At 58.5% G+C, this 23,578-nt stretch overlaps 1 protein-coding gene across 4 annotated transcripts in view; it reads left to right on the top strand.

The window, feature by feature from the left end:
• LOC107076489 (serine/threonine-protein phosphatase 6 regulatory subunit 1-like) overlaps positions 1–23,578 on the top strand; it is a 35,958-nt gene that overhangs the window by 3,387 nt on the left and 8,993 nt on the right. For 2 of the 4 annotated variants that reach the window (XM_069191777.1, XM_069191774.1), the window contains exons 1-15: positions 1,352–1,774; positions 3,339–3,565; positions 4,725–4,923; positions 5,412–5,549; positions 7,521–7,586; positions 7,714–7,826; positions 8,882–8,995; positions 10,643–10,817; positions 11,116–11,268; positions 12,137–12,322; positions 16,041–16,105; positions 16,698–16,813; positions 16,898–16,983; positions 21,073–21,162; positions 22,482–22,579. In XM_069191777.1, coding sequence (XP_069047878.1) covers positions 3,339–3,565; positions 4,725–4,923; positions 5,412–5,549; positions 7,521–7,586; positions 7,714–7,826; positions 8,882–8,995; positions 10,643–10,817; positions 11,116–11,268; positions 12,137–12,322; positions 16,041–16,105; positions 16,698–16,813; positions 16,898–16,983; positions 21,073–21,162; positions 22,482–22,579 — 1,826 coding nt within the window. In that variant the 5' untranslated portion in view covers positions 1,352–1,774. Of the gene's footprint in view, positions 1–515; positions 635–1,351; positions 1,775–3,338; positions 3,566–4,724; positions 4,924–5,411; positions 5,550–7,520; positions 7,587–7,713; positions 7,827–8,881; positions 8,996–10,642; positions 10,818–11,115; positions 11,269–12,136; positions 12,323–16,040; positions 16,106–16,697; positions 16,814–16,897; positions 16,984–21,072; positions 21,163–22,481; positions 22,580–23,578 lie in introns of those variants that run through there. The other 2 variants (XM_069191775.1, XM_069191776.1) reach the window with 2 other exon arrangements.

Below are 23,578 nucleotides of genomic sequence, written 5' to 3'. Positions count from 1 at the left end.
TGTGTTGTTGAAGCCGATACCCTGGCTTCTCTCCAGGCACAGCTGGGGTCCTCCACAGCGAACTGCAGTGCCTTAATACACATCTGCACTGCACACTTTTTGCACACTCTACCATTTTTTTGGTCCCACTACTACATATTTATTTATTTTTCTGCAACATATGTATTGTTCTGTTGTCTACATTGTGTGGTGTTGTCTGCTGTACTGTGTGTGTCCCGAGAGATCAGCGCGATTAAGAATTCCAGTGTACACATAGCAATAAACTCCTCTACTCCAGTCAGGACAGGAGGCACGTCTTTACGCAGAGGGGGGTGGGAGAGGGGAACAGGCTGCCCGGCCCTGTTGTTGAAGCCGATATCCTGGCTTTCCGAGCTGTTTCCCAAAGGAAGCCAGGGTATGGGCCTGAACAACAGGGCTGGGCAGCTTGTTCCCCACCCCCACCACCCCTTGTGTACAGAAGTGCTTCCTGGCCTGATTGGAGGAGCTCACCCAGCCGTTTCATTCCAAAAAAACAGAGGCAGTGATCACTCAGTCCAGCTGACAGAGGGGCCGGAGGCAGCTTGAAGTTCTTCTCTTTGCGCAGGAGGGAGGGATATGCGCCGGGCAGGCACATGTGCCGCGTTTTAAATCACAGGTACTTCACTCGCATTACTTCAAAACGTGTAGGAGTCCCGGACGCGCCCCCGCCTCATCTTTGAAAGGTCTCGGCTGAGAAATTTGACTGACGTCGCACGACTAAGGGGGGGGAGGGACAAAAACATTCAATTTCAAGATCAAATGTCAATTTTAACTTTGATGCATAAAACATTGAGGGGACGTTATCCACCCACAGGAAAACGAGCTTGTTTTCGGGAAGCTCTTTACTGAGCCGCTGTTACTATGGCGAACCACGCAATGCTCCTTCGGGGTGCAGAATTAACTATATTTAATTACTTAGCGGAAACACCGTCGCCTTGGCGACTGTGTCTGTGGAGAGACACCGTAGAAACGACCCTCCTTGAGATAGAGCTACGGGGCAACCGGTAGGTTTCTGGGCGCGCTGGGGATTGTGGGACACAGGCGGACCGGCTCCCAGTCCGGTTCTCGTACCAACAGAAACGGACACCAAAAATCCGCAAGAAAGGGATCGTTTCTGGACGGATCGGGCTCAGGCTTCGTGGCTCAACTGGTCCGGACTCAGCGACGCAGTCCCGGACTTCTTCGGCGGCGGGGCAATCTCTCCCCCCCCCTCCACTCGAGGGGCGGCACTAAGACCCAGCGGCCTAGCGGAGCCTCGGCGTTTCCTGCGGCTCGCCGGCGGGCAGGGGGGGGCACGACAGCCGGGGCAGCGGAGGGGGAAGTTGACGGGGGAGGGGGAGGCGAGCGAAGGCAGGGGGTTTGCCGCTCACCTGGGCGGGATACTGTGATACTCCGAGCCAGCGGACAGGCGATTTGGGGAGGTGGGGAAGGACATTCTTGAGACCCAGGAGATCGGAGTTCCTGCTCGGCGCCTCCGCCTGCTGGAGAGGTATCGAGGCGAGACCCGTGTGAGACCTCAGCGGGGCTGGGGCACGCCGTTTAAAGGGTGCAGCGATGTGATAGCGAGTTCGCTGCCGCTGGGAGTCGCGCCGTCAGCCCGCCGGAGGACACGGCGATCGCCCCGCCAGCCGAGGACTTCTCCCCCGTGTGCGAGAAATGGTCGCGGCCGGGGCCCCGTGAAGGCGGCGGGGCTCTGCGGGTACCGGCTGTCACACGGCCGCAACGGGGCCTCGTCGGCCCCGACGCTGAGATCAAGGTGAGACGGGTCTCTGACAGCCCCTCAGCCCGCACGGCTCTCCGGTTTAGAATTTGTTACCCCGTATGCAGGCTTCGCCCTCGGCCCCCCGGTGAGAAATCCGTCAGAGACTCTGGTTTTCAAAGTTAGTGAAGTTCTTGCGCTGTGTCTGTCTGAACCCCTCTCTCTCTCTCAGTGCAGTGTTAATGTACTGGAGTGTCCAGTCAGTGTGTCTGTATGAACCCCTCTCTCTCTCTCAGTGCAGTGTTAATGTACTGGAGTGTCCAGTCAGTGTGTCTGTATGAACCCCTCTCTCTCTCAGTGCAGTGTTAATGTACTGGAGTGTCCAGTCAGTGTGTCTGTATGAACCCCTCTCTCTCTCAGTGCAGTGTTAATGTACTGGAGTGTCCAGTCAGTGTGTCTGTATGAACCCCTCTCTCTCTCAGTGCAGTGTTAATGTACTGGAGTGTCCAGTCAGTGTGTCTGTCTGAACCCCTCTCTCTCTCTCAGTGCAGTGTTAATGTCCTGGAGTGTCCAGTCAGTGTGTCTGTATGAACCCCTCTCTCTCTCTCAGTGCAGTGTTAATGTCCTGGAGTGTCCAGTCAGTGTGTCTGTATTAACCCCTCTCTCTCTCTCTCTCTCTCTCAGTGCAGTGTTAATGTACTGGAGTGTCCAGTCAGTGTGTCTGTATGAACCCCTCTCTCTCTCAGCGCAGTGTTAATGTACTGGAGTGTCCAGTCAGTGTGTCTGTATGAACCCCTCTCTCTCTCAGTGCAGTGTTAATGTACTGGAGTGTCCAGTCAGTGTGTCTGTATGAACCCCTCTCTCTCTCAGTGCAGTGTTAATGTACTGGAGTGTCCAGTCAGTGTGTCTGTATGAACCCCTCTCTCTCTCAGTGCAGTGTTCATGTACTGGAGTGTCCAGTCAGTGTGTCTGTATGAACCCCTCTCTCTCTCAGTGCAGTGTTAATGTACTGGCGTGTCCAGTCAGTGTGTGTGTATGAACCCCTCTCTCTCTCTCTCAGTGCAGTGTTAATGTACTGGAGTGTCCAGTCAGTGTGTCTGTATTAACCCCTCTCTCTCTCTCAGTGCAGTGTTAATGTACTGGAGTGTCCAGTCAGTGTGTCTGTATGAACCCCTCTCTCTCTCAGTGCAGTGTTAATGTACTGGAGTGTCCAGTCAGTGTGTCTGTATGAACCCCTCTCTCTCTCAGTGCAGTGTTAATGTACTGGAGTGTCCAGTCAGTGTGTCTGTATTAACCCCTCTCTCTCTCAGTGCAGTTAATGTACTGGAGTGTCCAGTCAGTGTGTCTGTATTAACCCCTCTCTCTCTCAGTGCAGTGTTCATGTACTGGAGTGTCCAGTCAGTGTGTCTGTATTAACCCCTCTCTCTCTCAGTGCAGTGTTAATGTACTGGAGTGTCCAGTCAGTGTGTCTGTATTGACCCCTCTCTCTCTAAGTGCAGTGTTAATGTACTGGAGTGTCCAGTCAGTGTGTCTGTATGAACCCCTCTCTCTCTCAGTGCAGTGTTAATGTACTGGAGTGTCCAGTCAGTGTCTGTATTGACCCTGCCCTTCTCGCTCTCAGATGTTCTGGAAGTTCGAGCTGTCCTCAGTGTCCCAGCTGGACACTATCCTGTCCCGGGACGATGTCACTCTGTCGGAGGTGCTGGACGAGGACGATGTGCTCCAGGAGTGCAAGGTCAACAACCGCCGGCTGCTGCAGTTCCTCATCCTGCCACACAACATGAGGGCGCTAGTGAGCCACGTCACCCAGGAGCCCCCCGCAGAGCTGGAGGAGAGAGTGAGATACAAGTGAGCAGACCTGTTTCTCTGCCTCCCGCTGCCTTCCTGCTCCTGGGCTCTGTGCTTCACTCTCGATTGTACCCTTTGTCCTCCCCTGTTCTGTGTCTTCTCTCTGTATTCCCTGCCTTCTCTCCCTGGAGTGGGAATTTGTGCCCGTTTCCCTGAGGTCTGGAAAACCATAGCTCTGGTCTTGTAGTAATAATAATAATTGCTTACATTTATATAGCGCTTTTCTGGACACTCCACTCAAAGCGCTTTAGAGGTAATGGGGATCCCCTCCACCACCCCCACCAGTGTGCAGCCCCACCTGGATGATGCTCCAGTCCTCTCACACACACCAGCTCTCAGTGGGGAGGAGAGCAGAGTAATTAAGTAATTAAGCCAGTTTATAGGGGGGATTGTTAGGAGGCCATGATTGATAAAGGCCGATGGGAAATTTGGCCAGGACACTGGGGTAACACCCCTACTCTTGTCGAGAGACACCCTGGGATTGTTAATGACCACAGAGAGTCAGGACCTCGGTTTGACGTCTCATCCGAAGGACGGCGCCTGTTTACAGTCTAGTGTCCCCGTCACTATACTGGGGCATGAGGACCCACACAGACCGCAGGGTGAGCGCCCCCTGCTGGCCCCACTCACACCTCTCCCAGCAGCAGCCTCAGCTTTCCCAGGAGTCTCCCCTCCAGGTACTGGCCAGGCTCACACCTGCTGGGCTCCAGTGGGGCTGCCAGCTGGGAGCTGCAGGGCGATCTGGCTGCTTGTCCAGATTGACTGCCAGCCAGCGCAGTGTCAGTTTGTCTAGTTAGTCCTGGTCTCTGCTCGCAGTGTTGATTCTCATAGATCTGTTTCAGGGGCTCCCAGAGTGCTTCACATGAGTGTCCTGTACATGAAGAGGGGTGGACATGTCCCTGGCCGCTGTGCGCAGCTCGGGGGGGGGGGCAGGGGGGGGTGAGTTCTTGTGAAAACACGGGGGGGCCCCGACTGCTCCGGGCCGGAGGGGAGTTGGCGATCGGCGCCTGGGGGGTCTCCGGACCCCCGTTGTCGGAGTTGTCCGATCAGCGCGCCGGGCCCCGGGCTGGGGGGAGCTCCTTCTTCAGAAGGAACAGCGCCCCCTGCAGGTCGCCCGGTCCCGATCCGCCCCGTCACCTTTCCTTCCTTTCCCCCGCAGGTACAGCAACGTGTCCTGCGAGGTGCTCACCAGCGACGTGTCCCAGATCACGGACGCGCTGGGGGACAGCGAGCCCCTGCTCTCCCAGCTCTACTCCTTCCTCCGGCCCGAGGGGGCCGCTGCCTCCGGCCTCAACCCCCTGCTGGCCTCCTTCTTCAGCAGGGTGATGGGCCTGCTCATCTCGCGCAAGACGGAGAGGGTGAGGAGGGGCGGGGCTGTGGTCATGGCGCTGCTGCCTCGCGCCGCTGGGGCCCTGGGTTCGAGTCCTGGGGTGCCGTCTGTGTGGGGTTGGCGTGTTCCCGCTGTGTTCTCGTGGGTTTCCTCCCACAGTCCAGAGACATACTGGAGGGTTGAGTGAGAACTGGTGTGTGTGTGTGTGTGTGTGTGTGTGTCCTGTGATGGACTGGCCCTGGTGTGTGTGTCCTGTGATGGACTGGCCCTGGTGTGTGTGTCCTGTGATGGACTGGCCCTGGTGTGTGTGTCCTGTGATGGACTGGCCCTGGTGTGTGTGTGTGTGTCCTGTGATGGACTGGCCCTGGTGTGTGTGTGTGTGTGTCCTGTGATGGACTGGCCCTGGTGTGTGTGTGTGTGTCCTGTGATGGACTGGCCCTGGTGTGTGTGTGTGTGTCCTGTGATGGACTGGTGTCCTGTCCACGGCTCTCACCGGCTCCCCCTGCTCTGCCGCAGATCGTCTCGTTCCTCCGTCAGAAGGAGGGCTTCATCGACCTCCTGCTCCGGCACATCGGCACCTCGGCCATCATGGACCTGTTGCTGCGGCTGCTGACCTGCGTGGAGCAGCCAGAGCTCCGGCAGGAGATCCTCACCGTGAGTCTGCCGGCTGTACCGTCCGGGAGGGGAGGCGCCGCGAGTCCGCGGTACAGTGGGCTGTGGGAGTACAGGGAGGGGAGGCGCAGCGAGTCCGCGGTACAGTGGGCTGTGGGAGTACAGGGAGGGGAGACTCCGCGAGTCCGCGGTACAGTGGGCTGTGGGAGTACAGGGAGGGGAGACGCTGTGAGTCCGCGGTACAGTGGGCTGTGCCCTGCGGGACGGGAGACGCCGCGAGTCCGCGGTACAGTGGGCTGTGGGAGTACAGGGAGGGGAGGCGCAGCGAGTCCGCGGTACAGTGGGCTGTGGGAGTACAGGGAGGGGAGGCGCCGCGAGTCCGCGGTACAGTGGGCTGTGCCCTGCGGGAGGGGAGACGCCGCGAGTCCGCGGTACAGTGGGCTGTGGGAGTACAGGGAGGGGAGGCGCCGCGAGTCCGCGGTACAGTGGGCTGTGGGAGTACAGGGAGGGGAGACGCCGCGAGCCCGCGGTACAGTGGGCTGTGCCCCCCGGGAGGGGAGACGCCGCGAGTCCGCGGTGCAGTGGGCTGTGGGAGTACAGGGAGGGGAGACGCCGCGAGTCCGCGGTACAGTGGGCTGTGGGAGTACAGGGAGGGGAGACGCCGCGAGTCCGCGGTACAGTGGGCTGTGCCTCCGGGAGGGGAGACGCCGCGAGTCCGCGGTACAGTGGGCTGTGAGAGTACAGGGAGGGGAGACGCCGCGAGTCCGCGGTACAGTGGGCTGTGAGAGTACAGGGAGGGGAGACGCCGCGAGTCCGCGGTACAGTGGGCTGTGGGAGTACAGGGAGGGGAGACGCCGCGAGTCCGCGGTACAGTGGGCTGTGGGAGTACAGGGAGGGGAGACGCCGCGAGTCCGCGGTACAGTGGGCTGTGGGAGTACAGGGAGGGGACGCGCAGCGAGTCCGCGGTACAGTGGGCTGTGGGAGTACAGGGAGGGGAGACGCCGTGAGCCCGCGGTACAGTGGGCTGTGCCCTCCGGGAGGGGAGACGCCGCGAGTCCGCGGTACAGTGGGCTGTGGGAGTACAGGGAGGGGAGACGCCGCGAGTCCGCGGTACAGTGGGCTGTGGGAGTACAGAGAGGGGAGACGCCGCGAGTCCGCGGTACAGTGGGCTGTGGGAGTACAGGGAGGGGAGGCGCAGCGAGTCCGCGGTACAGTGGGCTGTGGGAGTACAGGGAGGGGAGACGCCGCGAGTCCGCGGTACAGTGGGCTGTGCCTCCGGGAGGGGAGACGCCGCGAGTCCGCGGTACAGTGGGCTGTGGGAGTACAGGGAGGGGAGACGCCGCGAGTCCGCGGTACAGTGGGCTGTGCCCTGCGGGAGGGGAGACGCCGCGAGTCCGCGGTACAGTGGGCTGTGGGAGTACAGGGAGGGGAGACGCCGCGAGTCCGCGGTACAGTGGGCTGTGGGAGTACAGGGAGGGGAGGCGCAGCGAGTCCGCGGTACAGTGGGCTGTGGGAGTACAGGGAGGGGAGACGCCGCGAGTCCGCGGTACAGTGGGCTGTGGGAGTACAGGGAGGGGAGGCGCAGCGAGTCCGCGGTACAGTGGGCTGTGGGAGTACAGGGAGGGGAGACGCCGCGAGTCCGCGGTACAGTGGGCTGTGCCCTGCGGGAGGGGAGACGCCGCGAGTCCGCGGTACAGTGGGCTGTGGGAGTACAGGGAGGGGAGGCGCAGCGAGTCCGCGGTACAGTGGGCTGTGGGAGTACAGGGAGGGGAGGCGCAGCGAGTCCGCGGTACAGTGGGCTGTGGGAGTACAGGGAGGGGAGACGCCGCGAGTCCGCGGTACAGTGGGCTGTGGGAGTACAGGGAGGGGAGACGCAGCGAGTCCGCGGTACAATGAGCTGTGCCCTCCGGGAGGGGAGACGCCGCGAGTCCGCGGTACAGTGGCCTATCTGTAGATATCACATTGTGTGCTTCAGATGAACTCGGTGAATTTTCTCGGTGTTCTCCTCCCCAGTGGCTGATTGAAGAGAGGATTGTCCACAGGCTCATCGACATGATCCACCCGTCGAAGGAGGAGGAGGTGCGTGGAGATCGATCGGAGGCCGGCGCGCTGCTCCCCGTCTCGCTGTCTCTAATGTCTTCTGTGTTTCCTCAAAAACGTTTCTTGTCCCTGACCTCGTTTCCTCTCCGTGGACTTGGTCTCCTAGCAACACTGCAATGGCTCCTCGTCCCTGTACGACATCATCCGACTGAACCGAGACCAGCTGATTCACATCCAGCTGAGTCCTGAGCACAGCCTGCTGCTGAGAGAGCTGGAGAGGTAGAGAGACGAGTTAATACAGCACATCGACACTGCACTGAGAGAGAGGGGGGTTCATACACACACACTGACTGGACACTCCAGTACATTAACACTGCACTGAGAGAGAGGGGTTAATACAGACACACTGACTGGACACTCCAGTACATGAACACTGCACTGAGAGAGAGAGAGGGGTTCATACAGACACACTGACTGGACACTCCAGTACATTAACACTGCACTGAGAGAGAGAGGGGTTCATACACACACACTGACTGGACACTCCAGTACATTAACACTGCACTGAGAGAGAGAGGGGGGTTAATACAGACACACTGACTGGACACTCCAGTACATGAACACTGCACTGAGAGAGAGGGGGGTTAATACAGACACACTGACTGGACACTCCAGTACATTAACACTGCACTGAGAGAGAGAGGGGTTAATACACACACACTGACTGGACACTCCAGTACATTAACACTGCACTGAGAGAGAGAGAGAGGGGTTAATACAGACACACTGACTGGACACTCCAGTACATTAACACTGCACTGAGAGAGAGAGGGGTTCATACAGACACACTGACTGGACACTCCAGTACATTAACACTGCACTGAGAGAGAGAGGGGTTCATACAGACACACTGACTGGACACTCCAGTACATTAACACTGCACTGAGAGAGAGAGGGGTTCATACAGACACACTGACTGGACACTCCAGTACATTAACACTGCACTGAGAGAGAGAGGGGTTCATACAGACACACTGACTGGACACTCCAGTACATGAACACTGCACTGAGAGAGAGAGGGGTTAATACACACACACACTGACTGGACACTCCAGTACATGAACACTGCACTGAGAGAGAGAGGGGTTCATACAGACACACTGAATGGACACTCCAGTACATGAACACTGCACTGAGAGAGAGAGGGGTTCATACAGACACACTGAATGGACACTCCATTACATTAACACAGCCATTTTAATGTAATGTACTGACATAATTTTATGAAATTGTCATCTCTTTGTTCATTTAAACTTACACTAATTCTCTGTTAGACAGGAGACGGTGGAGCACCTGCTGTCCAACATGTTTGACAGTGCGCCTAACGAGTCTGTGCTCATTAATGGCATCCAGGTGGTCCTGACTCTTATGGAGCCCCCCCGACCCCGGTGAGAGAGGGTCTCCTTCCCGATGCCTCCCTGCGTTTCAGCCCGCTGACGCCTCTGTGCCTGGCTCTCCTGCTGTCTCTCTGACTCTCAGTCTCTGTCTCTTGCTGGGTCTCTGACTCTCTTAATCATAGTAATCCCTCACACTTGTACAGCCCCTGTCTGGACCCTCCACTCTGAGCTCTTCCCAGGTCAGGGGGAATCCCACTACCCCCACCAGTGTGCAGCCCCACCTGGATGATGCTCCAGTCCTCTCCCACACCAGCTCTCAGTGGGGAGGAGAGCAGAGGGATGGAGCCAGTTCAGAGAGGGGGGTTATTAGGAGGCCATGAGGGGTAAAGGCCAGGGGGGAAATTTGGCCAGGACACTGGGGTGACACCCCTACTCTTGTCGAGAGACACCCCTGGGATTGTTAATGACCACAGAGAGTCAGGACCTCGGTTTGACGTCTCATCTGAAGGACGAATCTTACTCTCGCTGTCTGTGTTTCTTACTCTGTCTCCACCTGTCTTTGACTCTCTCTCTGTCCGTCTCTGTGTCTCTGACTTTCTGACTCTCTGTCTCTCTGACTGTGACTGTGTCTCTGACTCTCTGTATCTGTGTCTCTGACTGTGACTATCTCTCTGTGTCTCTGACGCTCTGTCTCTGACTGTGACTATCTCTCTGGCTTTGTCTCTGACTGTGACTGTCTCTCTGACTGTGACTGTCTCTCTGGCTCTGTCTCTGACTGTGACTGTCTCTCTGACTGTATCTGTGTCTCTGTCTCTGTCTCTGACTGTATCTGTGACTGTGGCTCTGTCTCTCTGACTGTGACTGTGACTGTCTCTGACTGTCTCTCTGGCTCTGTCTCTGACTGTGACTGTCTCTCTGACTGTGACTGTCTCTCTGACTGTGTCTCTGGCTCTGTCTCTCTGACTGTATCTGTGTCTCTGGCTCTGTCTCTGACTGTGACTGTCTCTCTGACTGTGACTGTCTCTCTGACTGTGACTGTCTCTCTGGCTCTGTCTCTGACTGTGACTGTCTCTCTGGCTCTGTCTCTCTGACTGTATCTGTGTCTCTGGCTCTGTCTCTGACTGTGACTGTGTCTCTGGCTCTGTCTCTCTGACTGTATCTGTGACTGTGGCTCTGTCTCTCTGACTGTATCTGTGACTGTGACTCTGTCTCTGACTGTGACTGTGACTCTGTCTCTGACTGTGACTGTGACTCTGTCTCTGACTGTGACTGACTCTCTGGCTCTGTCTCTGACTGTGACTGACTCTCTGGCTCTGTCTCTGACTGTGACTGTGTCTCTGGCTCTGTCTCTCTGACTGTATCTGTGTCTCTGGCTCTGTCTCTGACTGTGACTGTCTCTCTGGCTCTGTCTCTGACTGTGACTGACTCTCTGGCTCTGTCTCTGACTGTGACTGACTCTCTGGCTCTGTCTCTGACTGTGACTGTGTCTCTGGCTCTGTCTCTCTGACTGTATCTGTGTCTCTGGCTCTGTCTCTGACTGTGACTGTGTCTCTGGCTCTGTCTCTGACTGTGACTGTGTCTCTGGCTCTGTCTCTCTGACTGTGACTGTGTCTCTGGCTCTGTCTCTCTGACTGTGTCCCTGTCGTTCCCAGTGCTGTTGATTCCTCTGTTCCAGTTCTGTGTTTCCCTCCCTCTCAGGCCGGAGCTGGGCGGAGCTGTGGGGGTGGGCGGGTTCTTCAGCCTCGACGGACAGCTGGAGGTCTGTCCCTCGGGGCCCGACCCCGCCTCCCAGCTGCAGAGCATGCTGGGAACCCTGCGGGCCGTCGCGAAGCGGCTCGGCGACTTCGAGAGGCTGCTGTTGCAGCCCCTCCAGGTACGGTACGCCGTGGGGGACACTTCGGGGTCCATCGCCCCCCGAGTTCGCCCCGTTTCTTGCTGCCCCCCGGGGTTGGGGGTGGGGGTGGTTGGCCAGTCGGGCTCTTGGACGCGACGGACAGAGGGAGGGGTCAGCGCTGGGCCACAGATCCGGGTTCGAACCCGTGGAGCCTAGCGCCCAGCCTGTATGCGGACACACACGGGCCGCACATCCTGAGCCCAGCTCTCCGCGCTGTGTCGCGACCCCGATTCGAACCCGCAGCCTCAGGTCTGTGTTCCCGCCTTCTCTGTCTCAGAGGCCTCCGATCCAGATGACGTGCGCGCTGTTGGACCCGCCCCTGGGGAACCTGCGCCTCCTGGTGGTGAAGCTGGTGAACTGCATCCTACAGGCTGGTCACTGGGAGACACTGCAGACACTGCTGAGGCACAGACTGATCGAGACGGTGCTGGTAACTGTCTCTCCCCACTGTCTGTATGAACCCCTCTCTCTCTCAGTGCAGTGTTAATGTACTGGAGTGTCCAGTCAGTGTGTCTGTATGAACCCCTCTCTCTCTCAGTGCAGTGTTCATGTACTGGAGTGTCCAGTCAGTGTGTGTATTAACCCCTCTCTCTCTCAGTGTAGTGTTAATGTACTGGAGTGTCCAGTCAGTGTGTCTGTATTAACCCCTCTCTCTCTCAGTGCAGTGTTAATGTACTGGAGTGTCCAGTCAGTGTGTCTGTATTAACCCCTCTCTCTCTCTCAGTGCAGTGTTCATGTACTGGAGTGTCCAGTCAGTGTGTCTGTATGAACCCCTCTCTCTCTCAGTGCAGTGTTAATGTACTGGAGTGTCCAGTCAGTGTGTCTGTATGAACCCCTCTCTCTCTCAGTGCAGTGTTAATGTACTGGAGTGTCCAGTCAGTGTGTCTGTATGAACCCCTCTCTCTCTCTCAGTGCAGTGTTAATGTACTGGAGTGTCCAGTCAGTGTGTCTGTATTAACCCCTCTCTCTCTCAGTGCAGTGTTCATGTACTGGAGTGTCCAGTCAGTGTGTCTGTATGAACCCCTCTCGCTCTCTCAGTGCAGTGTTAATGTACTGGAGTGTCCAGTCAGTGTGTCTGTATGAACCCCTCTCTCTCTCAGTGCAGTGTTAATGTACTGGAGTGTCCAGTCAGTGTGTCTGTATGAACCCCCCTCTCTCTCTCTCAGTGCAGTGTTCATGTACTGGAGTGTCCAGTCAGTGTGTCTGTATGAACCCCTCTCTCTCTCAGTGCAGTGTTAATGTACTGGAGTGTCCAGTCAGTGTGTCTGCATGAACCCCTCTCTCTCTCTCTTTTTCAGGACCTGTTCTTCCAGTTCTCCTTCAATAATTTCCTCCACACTCAGGTGGAGCAGTGTGTGCGTCTGGCCTTGTCCTGCCCTCCTCCAGCAGGAGAGGGAGAGGAGAAAGGGGAGCCCCCCACAGACCCCCCCACCGCCCCCCAGGAGGGCCCGCCAGCCGCCCACGACAACCCCCTCGTTCGACACGTGAGTGTCCCCCTCTCTGCCTTCGCCCCCCCCCATCACGCTGCGAGACCGCGGACCGGAGCTCTGGGTCGCCGGGTCGGCGCAGGTCTGTGGGGCAGGGCTGCTCGGTACCGGTCCGATCGGGTTCGGAGGCCCGCAGGGCGAGTGTTCGGTCCTCTGCAGTCGCGCCAGGTTTGTCACCCTGGGCCGGTCCTGGGTTCGGGTGAGGTGTCGGACGGTCACTCTGAGACAGTGCAGCAGCACTGCGGACGTCTTGAGGGGACGGCCCCTCTCGGGACACTGTGGACGTCTTGAGCGGACGGCCCCTCTCGGGACACTGTGGACGTCTTGAGCGGACGGCCCCTCTCGGGGCACTGTGGACGTCTTGAGCGGACGGCCCCTCTCGGGGCACTGTGGACGTCTTGAGCGGACGGCCCCTCTCGGGACACTGTGGACGTCTTGAGCGGACGGCCCCTCTCGGGACACTGTGGACGTCTTGAGGGGACGGCCCCTCTCGGGGCACTGTGGACGTCTTCGGTGGATGGTCACTCTCGGGGCAGAGCGGATGTTTCGAGTGGACGGTCACTCTGAGACCACCCCCCTGACGCGGTTGGTCAGTGATTTCCCGAGGCCCGGCCGTGACTGACCGGTGCGGGAGCTGTCCGGCCACAGCTCTTGCTCAAGTCCTGCGTCTCTGCGGCCCTGCGTCTCGTGACCCTGCGGCCTTGCGTCTCGTGACCCTGCGGCCTTGCGTCTCGTGACCCTGCGGCCTTGCGTCTCATGACTCTGCGACCCTGCGGCCCTGCGTCTCGTGACCCTGCGGCCCTGCGTCTCATGACCCTGCGACCCTGCGGCCCTGCGTCTCGTGACCCTGCGGCCCTGCGGCCCTGCGTCTCGTGACTCTGTGACCCTGCGTCTCGTGACCCTGCGTCTCGTGACTCTGTGACCCTGCGGCCCTGCGTCTCGTGACCCTGCGACCCTGCGTCTCGTGACCCTGCGACCCTGCGTCTCGTGACCCTGCGACCCTGCGTCTCGTGACCCTGCGTCTCGTGACTCTGCGACCCTGCGGCCCTGCGTCTCGTGACCCTGCGGCCCTGCGTCTCGTGACTCTGCGACCCTGCGGCCCTGCGTCTCGTGACTCTGCGACCCTGCGGCCCTGCGTCTCGTGACTCTGTGACCCTGCGGCCCTGCGTCTCGTGACTCTGCGACCCTGCGGCCCTGCGTCTCGTGACTCTGCGACCCTGCGGCCCTGCGTCTCGTGACTCTGCGACCCTGCGGCCCTGCGTCTCGTGACTCTGCGACCCTGCGGCCCTGCGTCTCGTGACTCTGCGACCCTGCGGCCCTGCGTCTCGTGACTCTGCGACCCTGCGGCCCTGCGTCTCGTGACCCTGCGGCCCTGCGTCTCGTGACTCTGCGACCCTGCGGCCCTGCGTCTCGTGACTCTGCGGCCCTGCGGCCCTGCGTCTCGTGACTCTGCGACCCTGCGGCCCTGCGTCTCGTGACCCTGCGGCCCTGCGTCTCGTGACCCTGCGGCCCTGCGTCTCGTGACTCTGGGACCCTGCGGCCCTGCGTCTCGTGACTCTGGGACCCTGCGGCCCTGCGTCTCGTGACCCTGCGACCCTGCGTCTCGTGACCCTGCGACCCTGCGTCTCGTGACCCTGCGTCTCGTGACTCTGCGACCCTGCGGCCCTGCGTCTCGTGACCCTGCGGCCCTGCGTCTCGTGACTCTGTGACCCTGCGGCCCTGCGTCTCGTGACTCTGTGACCCTGCGGCCCTGCGTCTCGTGACCCTGCGACCCTGCGGCCCTGCGTCTCGTGACTCTGCGACCCTGCGGCCCTGCGTCTCGTGACTCTGCGACCCTGCGTCTCGTGACTCTGCGACCCTGCGGCCCTGCGTCTCGTGACCCTGCGGCCCTGCGTCTCGTGACCCTGCGGCCCTGCGTCTCGTGACTCTGCGACCCTGCGGCCCTGCGTCTCGTGACTCTGCGACCCTGCGGCCCTGCGTCTCGTGACTCTGCGGCCCTGCGGCCCTGCGTCTCGTGACCCTGCGGCCCTGCGTCTCGTGACTCTGGGACCCTGCGGCCCTGCGTCTCGTGACTCTGGGACCCTGCGGCCCTGTGTCTCATGACCCTGTGACCCTGCGGCCCTGCGTCTCGTGACCCTGCGGCCCTGCGTCTCGTGACCCTGCGGCCCTGCGTCTCGTGACCCTGCGGCCCTGCGTCTCGTGACCCTGCGGCCCTGCGTCTTGTGGCCCTGCGTCTCGTGGCCCTGCGTCTCGTGGCCCTGCGGGTTGTGTCCCTGTCTCTCGTGGCCCTGCGTCTCGTGACCCTGCGGCCCTGCGGCTCTGTGACTCTGCGGCCCTGTCTCTCGTGGCCCTGCGGGTTGCGGCCCTGCGTCTCGTGGCCCTGCGGCCCTGTGTCTCGTGGCCCTGCGGCCCTGTCTCTCGTGGCCCTGCGGCCCTGCGTCTCGTGGCCCTGCGGCCCTGCGTCTCGTGGCCCTGCGGCCCTGTCTCTCGTGGCCCTGCGGCCCTGTCTCTCGTGGCCCTGCGGCCCTGTCTCTCGTGACCCTGTGGCCCTGCGTCTCGTGGCCCTGCGTCTCGTGGCCCTGCGTCTCGTGGCCCTGCGGGTTGTGTCCCTGTCTCTCGTGGCCCTGCGTCTCGTGACCCTGCGGCCCTGCGGCTCTGTGACTCTGCGGCCCTGTCTCTCGTGGCCCTGCGGGTTGCGGCCCTGCGTCTCGTGGCCCTGCGGCCCTGCGTCTCGTGGCCCTGCGGCCCTGTCTCTCGTGGCCCTGCGGCCCTGCGTCTCGTGGCCCTGCGGCCCTGCGTCTCGTGGCCCTGCGGCCCTGTCTCTCGTGGCCCTGCGGCCCTGTCTCTCGTGACCCTGTGGCCCTGCGTTTTGTGGCCCTGCGTCTCGTGGCCCTGCGTCTCGTGGCCCTGCGGGTTGTGTCCCTGTCTCTCGTGGCCCTGCGTCTCGTGACCCTGCGGCCCTGCGGCTCTGTGACTCTGCGGCCCTGTCTCTCGTGGCCCTGCGGGTTGCGGCCCTGCGTCTCGTGGCCCTGCGGCCCTGTGTCTCGTGGCCCTGCGGCCCTGTCTCTCGTGGCCCTGCGGCCCTGTCTCTCGTGGCCCTGCGGCCCTGTCTCTCGTGGCCCTGCGGCCCTGTCTCTCGTGGCCCTGCGGCCCTGTCTCTCGTGACCCTGTGGCCCTGCGGGTTGTGGCCCTGTCTCTCGTGGCCCTGCGGCCCTGTGTCTCGTGGCCCTGCGGCCCTGCGTCTCGTGACCCTGCGGCCCTGCGGGTTGTGGCCCTGTCTCTCGTGGCCCTGCGGCCCTGTGTCTCGTGGCCCTGCGGCCCTGTGTCTCGTGGCCCTGCGGCCCTGTCTCTCGTGGCCCTGCGGCCCTGCGTCTCGTGACCCTGTGGCCCTGCGGGTTGTGGCCCTGTCTCTCGTGGCCCTGCGGCCCTGTGTCTCGTGGCCCTGCAGCCCTGTGTCTCGTGGCCCTGCGGCCCTGTGTCTCGTGGCCCTGCGGCCCTGTCTCTCGTGGCCCTGCGGCCCTGCGTCTCGTGACCCTGTGGCCCTGCGGGTTGTGGCCCTGTGTCTCGTGGCCCTGCGGCCCTGTGTCTCGTGGCCCTGCAGCCCTGTCTTTCTGGCCCTGCGGCCCTGGGTCTCGTGGCCCTGCGGCCCTGTCTCTCGTGGCCCTGCGGCCCTGCGTCTCGCCCCTCATGACGCTGTGTAACGCTGTCGTTGCAGCTGCTGGTCGGGTGTCGGCTGGCGCAGCGGATCCTGGGCGCCTGGGAGGACAACGCCAGAGAGCAGTGAGTTCCACAGGGGGGCGGGGGAGGAGGACGATGGGTGGGGAGCTGGTTGTGAGCGTGACGAAGGTGCCAGTGAGAGTGGTGATGACGATGATGGAGAAGGTGCTCTTGGGGGTGATGGGGCTGGGGGGTGAGGATGATGTGGGGTGGGGGTGATAGTGATGAAGATGATGATGAAGGTGGAGGTGGTGGGGTGAGGATGATAGGGGGGTGTTGGGAGTGATAGTGATGAAGATGATGATGAAGGTGGAGGTGTTGGGGGTGAGGATGATGGGGGGTGTTAGGAGTGATGGTGATGAAGGTGGAGGTGTTGGGGGTGAGGATGATGGGGGGTGTTGGGAGTGATAGTGATGAAGGTGGAGGTGTTGGGGTGAGGAGGGTGATGATGAAGGTGGAGGGTGATGGCGGTGAGGAGGGTGATGGAGGTGGGGGTGATAGTGATGAAGATGATGGAGGTGGGGGTGTTGAGGGTGATAGTGATGAAGATGATGAGGTGGTGATGAAGGTTGGGTGATGGCGGTGAGGAGGAGGAGGGTGATGAAGGAGGGGGGTGATCAGTATTCAGCTCTGCCTTGCTTTGTCCCTTGCTCAGGTCAGAGGGCGGCAGGAGGCGGGGCTACATGGGTCACCTGACCAGAATCGCCAATCACGTGACCCAGAGCAGCGAGAAGGGCCCCAACCAGGGCGTGACCTGTGACATCATCCGAGGTACCGCCCACCCCCGTCCCCGGCACGGCGCCTCCTCGGGGCCGGCTGTCGCTGACCCCCTCGTGTCCCTCCCGCTGTCCCCAGGTCTCCCGGAGCCGGACAGGCAGCGCTGGGAGCAGTTTGTCTCCGGGCCCCTGGCGGAGATCAACAAGAGGAACACGGTGGAGCTGGTGAGGGGCGTGGGGGGGTCCGGGGGGACGGGAGGGCGTGGTTCCCGGGAACGCCAGGGCGTTGTGGACAAGCTGCTGAAACGGAGCGTTTGGGAGTGAGAGTGTCCGGACGCCCCCTGGTGCGCACACATTGTCACCATCATGAGCGTCCTCTCCTTCATCACCATCGCCATCACCATCACCCCCGTCACAATCACCCCCTTCACAGTCAGCCCCTCCATCACCCCATCACCTCCTTCGTCATCACCGTTACAATCAGCCCCTTCATCACCCCCTTCACAATCAGCTCCTTCATCACCCCCTTCACAATCAGCTCCTTCATCACCCCCATCAGAATCAGCCCCTTCATCACCATCACCTCCATCACAATCAGCTCCTTCATCACCATCACCCCCATCACAATCAGCTCCTTCATCACCATCACCCCCTTCACAACAGCCCCTTCATCACCATCACAATCAGCCACTTCATCACCATCACCCCCATCACAATCAGCTCCTTCATCACCCCTATCACAATCAGCCCCTTCATCACCATCACCCCCATCACAATCAGCCCCTTCATCACCATCACCCCCATCACAATCAGCCCCTTCATCACCCCCATCACAATCAGCCCCTTCATCACCCCCATCACAATCAGCCCCTTCATCACCATCACCCCCATCACAATCAGCCCCTTCATCACCATCACCCCCATCACAATCAGCCCCTTCATCACCCCCTTCACAATCAGCTCCTTCATCACCTCCATCACAATCAGCCCCTTCATCACCATCACCCCCATCACAATCAGCCCCTTCATCACCATCACCCCCATCACAATCAGCCCCTTCATCACCCCCATCACAATCAGCCCCTTCATCACCATCACCCCCATCACAATCAGCCCCTTCATCACCATCACCCCCATCACAATCAGCCCCTTCATCACCCCCTTCACAGTCAGCCCCTTCATCACCCCCATCACAATCAGCCCCTTCATCACCATCACCCCCATCACAATCAGCTCCTTCATCACCCCCATCACAATCAGCCCCTCCATCACCATCACCTCCATCACAATCAGCTCCTTCATCACCCCCTTCACAATCAGCTCCTTCATCACCTCCATCACAATCAGCCCCTTCATCACCATCACCCCCATCACAATCAGCCCCTTCATCACCATCACCCCCATCACAATCAGCCCCTTCATCACCCCCTTCACAATCAGCTCCTTCATCACCATCACCCCCATCACAATCAGCCCCTTCATCACCCCCTTCACAATCAGCTCCTTCATCACCTCCATCACAATCAGCCCCTTCATCACCATCACCCCCATCACAATCAGCCCCTTCATCACCATCACCCCCATCACAATCAGCCCCTTCATCACCCCCATCACAATCAGCCCCTTCATCACCATCACCCCCATCACAATCAGCCCCTTCATCACCATCACCCCCATCACAATCAGCCCCTTCATCACCCCCTTCACAGTCAGCCCCTTCATCACCCCCATCACAATCAGCCCCTTCATCACCATCACCCCCTTCATCACCCTCATCACAATCAGCTCCTTCATCACTATCACCCCCATCACAATCAGCCCCTTCATCACCATCACCCCCATCACAATCAGCCCCTTCATCACCATCACCCCCATCACAATCAGCCCCTTCATCACCCCCATCACAATCAGCTCCTTCATCACCATCACCCCCATCACAATCAGCTCCTTCATCACCATCACCCCCATCACAATCAGCTCCTTCATCACCCCCATCACAATCAGCCCCTCCATCACCATCACCCCCATCACAATCAGCTCCTTCATCACCATCACCCCCATCACAATCAGCTCCTTCATCACCCCCATCACAATCAGCCCCTTCATCACCATCACCCCCATCACAATCAGCCCCTTCATCACCATCACCCCCATCACAATCAGCCCCTTCATCACCCCCATCACAATCAGCCCCTTCATCACCATCACCCCCATCACAATCAGCCCCTTCATCACCCCCATCACAATCAGCCCCTTCATCACCCCCTTCACAATCAGCTCCTTCATCACCTCCATCACAATCAGCCCCTTCATCACCATCACCCCCATCACAATCAGCCCCTTCATCACCCCCATCACAATCAGCCCCTTCATCACCATCACCCCATCACAATCAGCTCCTTCATCACCCCCATCACAATCAGCCCCTCCATCACCATCACCTCCATCACAATCAGCTCCTTCATTACCCCCTTCACAGTCAGCCCCTTCATCACCCCCATCACAATCAGCCCCTTCATCACCATCACCCCCATCACAATCAGCCCCTTCATCACCATCACCCCCATCACAATCAGCCCCTTCATCACCCCCTTCACAATCAGCTCCTTCATCACCTCCATCACAATCAGCCCCTTCATCACCATCACCCCCATCACAATCAGCCCCTTCATCACCATCACCCCCATCACAATCAGCCCCTTCATCACCCCCATCACAATCAGCTCCTTCATCACTATCACCCCCTTCACAATCAGCCCCTTCATCACCATCACCCCCATCACAATCAGCCCCTTCATCACCATCACCCCCTTCACAATCAGCCCCTTCATCACCCCCATCACAATCAGCTCCTTCATCACCATCACCCCCATACAATCAGCTCCTTCATCACCATCACCCCCATCACAATCAGCCCCTTCATCACCCCCATCACAATCAGCTCCTTCATCACCATCACCCCCATCACAATCAGCTCCTTCATCACCCCCATCACAATCAGCTCCTTCATCACCATCACCCCCATACAATCAGCTCCTTCATCACCATCACCCCCATCACAATCAGCCCCTTCATCACCCCCATCACAATCAGCTCCTTCATCACCATCACCCCCATCACAATCAGCTCCTTCATCACCCCCATCACAATCAGCCCCTCCATCACCATCACCCCCATCACAATCAGCCCCTCCATCACCATCACCCCCATCACAATCAGCTCCTTCATTACCATCACCCCCATCACAACGGCCCCTTCATCACCCCCATCACAATCAGCTCCTTCATCACCATCACCCCCTTCACAATCAGCCCCTTCATCACCATCACCCCCTTCACAATCAGCTCCTTCATCACCCCCATCAGAATCAGCCCCTTCATCACCATCACCTCCATCACAATCAGCCCCTTCATCACCATCACCCCCATCACAATCAGCCCCTTCATCACCCCCATCAGAATCAGCCCCTTCATCACCATCACCTCCATCACAATCAGCCCCTTCATCACCATCACCCCCATCACAATCAGCCCCTTCATCACCCCCATCACAATCAGCCCCTTCATCACCCCCATCACAATCAGCCCCTTCATCATCATCACCCCCTTCACAACAGCCCCTTCATCACCATCACAATCAGCCACTTCATCACCATCACCCCCATCACAATCAGCCCCTTCATCACCCCCATCACAATCAGCCCCTTCATCATCATCACCCCCTTCACAACAGCCCCTTCATCACCATCACAATCAGCCCCTTCATCACCATCACCCCCATCACAATCAGCCCCTTCATCACCCCCATCACAATCAGCCCCTTCATCACCCCCATCACAATCAGCCCCTTCATCATCATCACCCCCTTCACAACAGCCCCTTCATCACCATCACAATCAGCCACTTCATCACCATCACCCCCATCACAATCAGCTCCTTCATCACCCCCATCACAATCAGCTCCTTCATTACCATCACCCCCATCACAACAGCCCCTTCATCACCGTTACAATCAGCCCCTTCATCACCCCCCAGCGCCACCTTCATCACCATCACAATCAGCCCTTCATCAGCCCCTTCATCATCACCATCACCATCAGCCCCAGGCGTCATCTCTCTTATTTTGGTTTCTTAACTTTGGCTACTTTTCATGTGGACATTTGTCATCGTCTTTTCTTCTGTAATCATGGTACGTTTCTATTGATATCGTCCCATCTTCATGTGAAGCCATGAAATATTCAACCCTCCATTTCTCACCTCCCATCTCCTCCCCCTCCTCTGTCGCCTTGTCTCCTCTCCCATCTCTCCCCCTCAGGACAGTGTCCAGCTGCTTCACTCCTCCAGTGACGACGAAGACTCGGAGCTGAAGGAGTTTGGGTTCCCTCAGGAGACTGTGTTACAGCAGGTGATAACTTCCTCTCTCTCAGTGCAGTGTTCATGTACTGGAGTGTCCAGTCAGTGTGTCTGTATGAACCCCCTCTCTCTCTCAGTGCAGTGTTAATGTACTGGAGTGTCCAGTCAGTGTGTGTGTATGAACCCCTCTCTCTCTCAGTGCAGTGTTAATGTACTGGAGTGTCCAGTCAGTGTGTCTGTATGAACCCCTCTCTCTCAGTGCAGTGTTAATGTACTGGAGTGTCCAGTCAGTGTGTGTGTATGAACCCCTCTCTCTCTCAGTGCAGTGTTAATGTACTGGAGTGTCCAGTCAGTGTGTCTGTATGAACCCCTCTCTCTCAGTGCAGTATTAATGTACTGGGGTGTCCAGTCAGTCAGTGTGTCTGTATGAACCCCTCTCTCTCAGTGCAGTGTTAATGTACTGGAGTGTCCAGTCAGTCAGTGTGTCTGTATTAACCCCTCTCTCTCAGTGCAGTGTTAATGTACTGGAGTGTCCAGTCAGTGTGTCTGTATGAACCCCTCTCTCTCTCAGTGCAGTGTTCATGTACTGGAGTGTCCAGTCAGTGTGTGTGTATTAACCTCTCTCTCTCTCAGTGCAGTGTTAATGTACTGGAGTGTCCAGTCAGTGTGTCTGTATGAACCCCTCTCTCTCTCAGTGCAGTGTTAATGTACTGGAGTGTCCAGTCAGTGTGTATGAACCCCTCTCTCTCAGTGCAGTGTTAATGTACTGGAGTGTCCAGTCGGGGTGTCTGTATTAACCCCTCTCTCTCTCTCAGTGCAGTGTTAATGTACTGGAGTGTCCAGTCAGTGTGTCTGTATTAACCCCCCTCTCTCTCAGTGCAGTGTTAATGTACTGGAGTGTCCAGTCAGTGTGTGTGTATTAACCCCTCTCTCTCTCAGTGTAGTGTTAATGTACTGGAGTGTCCAGTCAGTGTGTCTGTATTAACCCCTCTCTCTCTCAGTGCAGTGTTGATGTACTGGAGTGTCCAGTCAGTGTGTATGAACCCCTCTCTCTCTCAGTGCAGTGTTGATATACTGGAGTGTCCAGTCAGTGTGTCTGTATTAACCCCTCTCTCTCAGTGCAGTGTTGATATACTGGAGTGTCCAGTCAGTGTGTCTGTATTAACCCCTCTCTCTCTCAGTGCAGTGTTAATGTACTGGAGTGTCCAGTCAGTGTGCCTGTATGAACCCCTCTCTCTCTCAGTGCAGTGTTAATGTACTGGAGTGTCCAGTCAGTGTGTCTGTATTAACCCCTCTCTCTCAGTGCAGTGTTGATATACTGGAGTGTCCAGTCAGTGTGTCTGTATTAACCCCTCTCTCTGTGTTTTGCAGGCATTTGTAGAGTACCAGATTCAGCAAATGACACCTAACTTTGTTGATCACTTTGGATTCAATGATGAAGAATTCGGGGAAGAGGAGGAGAATGTCAAGTAACTGAATTCCTTTCTTGCTTTTTCTGTCTTTCTCTTTCCCTCTGTCTGTTGGACTCATTGCCTCTCTCTGTCTCTCTCTCTGTCTCTGTGGGACTGCCCATCTCTCTGTCTCTCTGATGGCCAGGTCTGTGTCTGTGTCTGTCCACGCAGTCTCTCTGCTGCAGGCGGTCTGTCTCTGTCTCTGTCTCTGTCTCTGTCTCTCTGATGGCCAGGTCTGTGTCTGTGTCTGTCCACGCAGTCTCTCTGCTGCAGATGGTCTGTCTCTGTCTCTGTCTCTCTGATGGCCAGGTCTGTGTCTGTGTCTGTCCACGCAGTCTCTCTGCTGCAGGCGGTCTGTCTCTGTCTCTGTCTCTCTGATGGCCAGGTCTGTGTCTGTGTCTGTCCAGGCAGTCTCTCTGCTGCAGGTGATCTGTCTCTGTCTCTGTCTCTGTCTCTCTGATGGCCAGGTCTGTGTCTTTGTCTGTCCACGCAGTCTCTCTGCTGCAGGTTGTCTGTCTCTGTCTCTGTCTCTCTGATGGCCAGGTCTGTGTCTGTCCACGCGGCCTCTCTGCTGCAGGCGGTCTGTCTTGCCCTTTTCTAGTCTGTTTTGCTCTCTGACCCCTTGTGCCTGATGTCCAGCTAATTAACCCCCCTCTCTCTGTCTCCCTCTGTCTGTCTGACCCTCCCTCTCTGCGTCTGTGTGTCTCCTGTCCAGTGTCAAACTCCGTCTCTTGCTAAGGTAACTCTCCAGACTCCACTAGGTGGCCCGTCTGCCGCAGGGAAACGCGTTGTCTGACTGTCTCACGTTTATTTTGACCGCTTCCTGGTTCGGGGTTCAGATCATCTTTTGGTTTTCGGGGGGGAGGGGGTGTCCTATTCAGACTTGCCTCCTGCCGGGTATGGGGTGGGGCGGGGGGGTCAGCCAGACGGACTCTCGGACCCGATGGACAGAGGGAGGGGTCAGGAGGGGTCAGCGCTGATGGGAGGAGAGGTGCGCCCCTTCTCTGACATCACGCC

This window comes from Lepisosteus oculatus, chromosome 7 (assembly GCF_040954835.1).
Source record: "Lepisosteus oculatus isolate fLepOcu1 chromosome 7, fLepOcu1.hap2, whole genome shotgun sequence".
In the NCBI taxonomy this organism is placed as follows: Eukaryota; Metazoa; Chordata; class Actinopteri; order Semionotiformes; family Lepisosteidae; genus Lepisosteus; species Lepisosteus oculatus.
The sequence above is the reverse complement of the archived record's forward strand: the minus strand, read 5'-3'. Positions and strand labels throughout refer to the sequence as shown.